The sequence below is a fragment of the Hordeum vulgare genome, chromosome 4H (genome assembly GCF_904849725.1).
Source record: "Hordeum vulgare subsp. vulgare chromosome 4H, MorexV3_pseudomolecules_assembly, whole genome shotgun sequence".
In the NCBI taxonomy this organism is placed as follows: Eukaryota; Viridiplantae; Streptophyta; class Magnoliopsida; order Poales; family Poaceae; genus Hordeum; species Hordeum vulgare.
Window position 1 is genome coordinate 568,707,625 of NC_058521.1, and position 7,049 is coordinate 568,714,673.

A 7,049-nucleotide genomic window follows, 5' to 3' on the forward strand; every position below is an offset into this window, starting at 1 on the left:
GGACTTAGGACTTATAAATTGGGGCTAAAAAAAGTCTAGGACTTATGAAGCAAACAGGGCCTTAGTATCCAGTATTATACTCTCTCCGTCTCATAATATAAGAGCGTTTTAATACTAGTATAATGTTAAAAACGTTTTTATATTATTATTATTATTTGAAAGATCTAGGGAATCGTTGGACCGGGTGAGTATTTAATATGACAAAATTGAATATATACAAAATAGTTAGACATAAGCCAAACACGAAAGTGATCCAACATATAAAGGAGCCAAAAGAGTTATATATACCAGCCAGTACTACATGGAAAGATGTCAGGTCATTTCAAACACTGAGATGAACAGCTGGCTGACTGTGATGGCTGCTTTCATTGTTAGCACGTACCTCTTGATGTTGATGCACGCATGGCCATTGAAACGAGCGGACCAAGAGAGCACACATGTGGAGTGGATCACACAGCGAAACGGAGGCGTTGAACTAACCATCACGTGCTTTGCTCCACTACCTAATGAATCTATCGCGCTGCTCGCTAGTGGTATACTCCCTTCGTTCATAAATATAAAAAAAAATTAGAGGTTTTATTAAAGGACTTAGTACGGATGTATATAGACATATTTTAAAGTGTAGATTTACTCATTTTGTTTCGTATGTTGTCCTGTAATGAAATCTCTAAAAGGACTTATGTTTAAAAACGGAGGAAGTATATACCATGTACTACGTGTGAAAGATGCATAGATTCATCGACACCATGCAAAGTTTCACCCATCGACGAAAATGGGCGCCAACAGCAACCTCTGCGTCCTGGACGTCGGTGTGGTCAGGCCGTCCGGCCTCGACCTCCCATAGCATTCCCCCCTTGTGAAGGAAAACTATTATTGTTATACAAACACTTGGTGCAACTTCGGTAAGAAGGGATTTGATTTATTTTTATATCTTGGAATCTATTGATTATGACATACTATTTGAAAAAGGAAGAGCGGAAATATTGCTCAATGGTTAAATTAGTGCAATATGGAATTTCACACAATGGTCTACTCGAAGTTAGAAACAAATTTGTTTATTTGAAAAGATAACTCTATGTACAGGAATACCAACAATGGGAACACATGCTTGGAATTTTATTATCTACATCATCAATAACTTGGACACATATCTTGTAACTAGATGTATTGGCTTATTGATTCTGGAATTCTAAACTTTAGTGGGAGAAATTTGGTATTTTGTGAACCATATATACTGGAGATTTTTTACTAGCACATCTTTTATTATAAGATGGAAGGAGATAACAAAAGGAAACTTCACATCAATTTTGTTTTCTCATATACTTACGGTATTATTTATATTTACTCCCACAAGAGGCTACTTTATTTATTTTATCACATGCACTTGATATGGTTATGTTTATACTATTTGAAGTACAAGTCGGAATGTTTTATTGTGCTTGTCACATTACGTACTGAAGTGGAAAATCAGTTTCTTAAAAGATATCAAGGTTTTAACAACTGATTGGTGGGGGAAAGTATGCTTCAGGAATAATGTCAGTTGAACATGAAAAGAGTATGAAACTATTCACCATTTAATAGATCATACACTCCGAAATTAAATGGAGGAATTGAATTCTTTTACTACCATTTGTTTTTGGAAAAAGCATCACATATATATTGTTGGTTGTCAATATCACATAGTCACTTGGAGGGAATTCTTAATTACTAGAAATCATACACAAGGAATTTTTCATGGTTATTCTAGTGGATCAAAGAGTGTTTTCTTTTTATATGGAAAAGGAAAACTGGTGGAAAAGTAGGAACACAAGAATTATTATGATCAAAGGGTGGAATTATTGACAATCATCCTGGAATATGATCTTGACTCCAAAGGAAACAAGTGAAACTCCCAATACTAACATGCTTACGATAAGTGGGAGGAACTATCTTGGAATATCATGTTTGATAATTGTTAATATTGTTGTGGGACGTCACTCTAAATTTCAGAGGAATGATTAAAATTCTCTTAGGAAGGTTTTCTCATCAATGACAACTATGGGAGGAAGAATTGCGGGAAGGAATAAACTCAAATTAGGAAGAACATAGTTTGGGAAATTAATATCATACCAAACAACCGCAAGCCTATTGTCTGGAAGTGATTTTTTTTGTAAGAAATTTTTGGCTCATTGGAATATTATAATGTCACTCTTGCTATTCAGTTCTTCAGACAAAGGGAAATATACCTTGTGGAAACTCTCTCTCCTAGAATTTGGGAAAAGAGGAACTAAAGGCATGGTTTGCTAATTGAATATATTATAACGTATGGTCTCATAGAAAGATTCACAACAATGGAATGGAAGGGTCATATCGTTTTCTAATTGAAGCAAGGAGGTCATCTAAAAATGTAAGTGTAAAATATTTTTGCTTTATTATTGTATGCGTTAACATTGTTTTGTAGTTTGCAACGATATAATCACATTGATGGAAGTGAAAGCTTGGTCATGTTTTAACTTTCATATGAAAGGAATGTTTGAAGCTTCCTATGTTTTGGGAGTGGAACTACATAGGGCATGTTTTTGAAGTGTTTATATGGAAAGTTGCAAACTTGTTAAAGTACATGAAACCAAAATCAGTGAGGAATTATGCTTGAACTCCGGAGGAAAAAGGGATAATACATGGTGATGAAATTTAATGTATCTTCGTTATACGATCATACCTTCACTTCCGGAATTTATGCTGCGTTAAAGTAGTGGAAGGAAAGACAAGAATCTAAGGGAATGTCACACATCATATTAGACTGTGAAAAGTGCATCATAACATGTCACTTGTTAAACACATTGAGGAAGCTTTTATATTGTATCTACAAGATAAGAAATCAGTCGAGGTACGCATATTCAATTTTATCTTTATAGTACTAATATGGTGCAGGTTCACTAACCAAAGTAGGGAATTTGTTTGGAACGTGGTTGCTTATATATGGAACTTCATTTACTGATTGAATTTGATATTTATGTGGTTTCGAAAATTTATTCAACATGGTTATCATATATTTTTACTCAGCATGGAATTATTCATATTATTGATATATGTGACTGAAAATAAGTGATGCGGAATTTTTACTTGAGGAAACAAAATACTCAAGGTGGAAACTAAGGTCTGTGGTGATCTTAGGGGTCACAACAAGAGGAAACATATTGAGAGAATATATCACAATATATATTTATAGAGTTTTCAACATAGTGTTAATATGATTGCTGGTCCCTTGACTAAGCTTCTTGGTCGGGAGGTATTTACGAATATTTCAATGATCGTTTTGGACAAGTGGGAGATGTTGGAATTATGTGTCCTGCAACTATATTCAAATAATAGAAATTGCTAATATTCGGAATACCTTATTATGGAATTATACATGTATTTATACATGGAATTACTTTACATGATTATCATGAAATTGTTATTTGTTGGAACATACTTAAGTTATATACTTAAGGAAGCTGGTCGATCATTAGTGGAATACAATATACTATTTTATACTATTTATACTGGAAAGACTACCCGGGTACAATGATGATCGGAAGAAGCTAGATCGTATATTTAGATTACAACCCTAACGTTGATCTACATAATTAGAGAAATTTATACTCTATTATAACACGTTGCTCACAAGCGTGTGCTTCAGGGACATAACGGGTAGAATCCATTAACAGACAAATATGATCGTGGTTGGTAATTTGATCTGGACTCTATCCCGGAAACTAGTGGAAAATACTAGGAATCTTATATCTGTATAAGAGGTGGGCTCTTTCGAAAGAGAGTATGAGAAGGTCCCTACCACCTAGCCTTAGATATGTGAATTGTGAACGACACCACGGATAAGCGCAGAGGAATTGGGGATAAACGACAAATCCTAAACATCCAACAATTATCCCGTTTTTTCATCGCGCGAAACGACGCGGGATGCGAACGGTTTGGACCTTAAGTCCCGGTTTGAGATACTAACCGGGACTAAAGGGGCTCGCACCAAGCGAACGGTCACGATACTGTACCATTTATCCTGTTTTTCATTGCGCGAAACGACACGAGATGTGAACGGTTTGGACCTTAAGTCCCGGTTTGAGACACCATCCGGGACTAAAGGGGCTCGCACCAGACGAACGGTTGCTACCACCCCTTTCGTTCCGGTTCGTGGCTTAACCTGGGACTAAAGGCCCTTAACGAATCGGGACAAAAGTCGTTTCTCCTCTAGCCGTTCGAACCGGGACACATTAGTTCCGGACCAAAACCAAACCGGGACTAAAGGTGCGAACGTAATACATGTCTTCTACTAGTGCTTCACCGAAAATGCTAGCTGCCAATACAAATTATTTACCGATCAACAGCGTGAACAATAGTATGCACAATCTCACTATACAAAATTCCTAAGATGTTGGATGCTCTACCTTTTTATTTCCATCATCTGCACTACAGGATGCCTCTGAAATCCTCACAGCTCTCTTCCATCAGTACTGCCAAAAAGGCACACAACAGGTACATGAATGCAATGAATCAGCTCAAGGATTCTACAAAACGAAAAGTATATGCGTGACTATCACAAGCAAATCTCAGGGTGAACATCACTTTAGCACGGTTGGCTACATAAAAAGGGTGAACTTGCATTCAATATAACTTTTGTTACTATACACTTCTTAAATTCTCCCTCTCAAGTCAAGCCACGTGTAATTTGCACTGCTAACATACTATGGTTCTAAAAAAAAAACATGGTATTCTATTTCTTTGAATCGTTAACGCATTTTCTTATCTAAAATTAGTCCTCAAATACCCGCAGCAACGCGCTGGAAATCATCTAGTATACAAAGAAGTCATACATAAGCCAAATGCCGAAAGTGTGACCCAATATAAAGGACCCAAAAGAGTTATAGGAGTAGTATCAGCCAGTAGTACTGCCAGTACGTGAAAAGAAGTCAGGTAATTTTTGAACACTCAGAATAACTGCTGGCTGACTGTAATGGTTGCTTTCATTGTTAGTACGTACCTCTTGATGTGGATGCACGCATGGCCATTGAAACGAGCGGACCAAGAGAGCACACATGTGGAGTGGAGCACACAGCAAAACGGAGGCGTTGAGCTAACCATCACGTGCTTTGCTCCAGTACCTAATCTAGCACGCTGCTCGCTACCGATCTACCTCGCGCTAGTGGTATACTATATAGCATGTACGTACGTGAAAGATGCATAGATTCATCGACACCAGGCAAAGTTTCACAGATCGACGAGAATGGGCGCCAACAGCAACCTCCGCGTCCTGGACGCCGGTGTGGTCAGGCCGTCCGACCTCGACCTGCCGCCGCACTCCCTCCCGCTCACCTTCTTCGACGTCAAATGGCTCCGCCCGCCGCCCGTCCAGCGGCTCTTCCTCTACCGCCTCCCCCTGCATAACCACGACACCACCCGCCTCATGTCCGACCTCAAGGCCTCCCTCTCCAAGGCCCTCGCCCTCTTCTACCCGCTCGCCGGCCACGTTCGCCTAACCCCGGACAGCAACCGCTACGAGCTCTTCTACCAGCCTGGCGACGGCGTCGCCTTCACCGTTGCCGAGTACGACGCCGACCTCGAACAAGACGTTGCCAACGCCGAGCCAGTCCAGGTGGCCAAGCTGGCGCCTCTCGTGCCGTCGCTGCCGAAGGGCCGTGCGGTGCTCGCCGTGCAGGCCACGGTCCTTCTCGGGGGGGTCCGGGGCCTCGCTCTGGGTGTCACCTTGCACCACTCCGCCTGTGACGGCGCCAGCTCCACCCACTTCCTGCACACATGGGCCGCCCTCTGCGCCGGCGCTGCTGAAACGCCGCCGCCACCCGTCATCGACCGCACGCTCATCGCTGATCCCAGGGGCCTCTACGACATCTACTCCAAAGGAATGCCGAGCGACGGCAGCGGGATCGAGTTCGTGAGCAGCAGCGTGTCCTCTGTCCCCGACGACCAGCTCCTCGGCACCTTCACACTGCCTCAGGAGCTCCTGCGTGGCATCAAGGACACGGTCGCCCGTGAGGCTGCCAGGCACGGCGCGCCACCTCCCAGATGCTCGTCGCTGCTCGCCACCTTCAGTTTCATGTGGTCCTGCTACTGCCGAGCCAAACAGGAACACAACCAAACTAAAACAACCTACTTCCTTTTCTCCGTTGATCACCGGACCCGGTTGAAGCCGCCCGTCCCCGACAGGTACCTGGGCAACTGCCTAGGCCCGGCCATCGCCGCCGCGCGCCATGACGAGCTTGCGGCTCCGGGCACGGACGGCCTCTTTGCGGCGTTCATGGCGATCGCTAGTGCCCTCCAGGAAGAGGTGGGCAAGGGATCACAGGACAGGTGGGACGGGTGTGTTGAGCGGGTGAAGGAAGCGGCGAAGGCTGGCCTGTTCTCCGTCGCCGGTTCACCGAGGTTCCGCGTGTACGGCATCGATTTCGGGTTTGGGCCACCGGCGAAGGTGGACGTAGTGTCCGTGGCAAAGACCGGCGCTATGTCAATGGCGGAGGCACGTGACGGGCATGGCGGCATCGAGGTAGGGATCTCACTGCCGACGAACAGCATGGAGCATTTTCGACGGTGCTTTGCCGATGACGTACGTACCATCGGCATGCCAGAGAAGGTCTATATATAGTTGATGAGGACAGTCCATGTCCTAGTCCGGCACCCTTCTCGACGGGAATTCACCGCTATCTTCACCAATAATCATCATCTACACTGCATGATGGCGTGTGAATAGTCCACCTCTGAACAATAAATTCGTACTCGTACAATTTAGCGTTCTCTCTGTTTATGGTTGAGTGTTTAGATCGCATGAACTTTCCTACATATTATAATTGTGTGTATGTAATTCTTACAGCAAATCATGGTATTTGATGAATAATTATTTTATACTTCCTTTATATAAACTAGTGTTTTTCAACTATAATTATTTAGGTATGAAAAAAATAGTTGTGATTATCATGATTGTATGAAAAACTATTGATTTGTATCGCTCTTGCTTTTATTGCACGCGTCTAGCGAGTGGCCGGCTGCTCGCTAGCGCTCCGGAG

The 7,049-nt window shown here is 42.5% G+C and overlaps 1 protein-coding gene across 1 annotated transcript; it reads left to right on the top strand.

The window, feature by feature from the left end:
- Positions 1-5,221: 5,221 nt before the first annotated feature.
- Positions 5,222-6,759, top strand: LOC123447102 (anthocyanidin 3-O-glucoside 6''-O-acyltransferase-like). The gene has a single exon (XM_045123672.1). It carries the CDS (start codon positions 5,258-5,260, stop codon positions 6,629-6,631), a length of 1,374 nt encoding a protein of 457 aa, XP_044979607.1. The 5' UTR covers positions 5,222-5,257; the 3' UTR covers positions 6,632-6,759.
- The last annotated feature ends 290 nt before the right edge of the window (positions 6,760-7,049 follow it).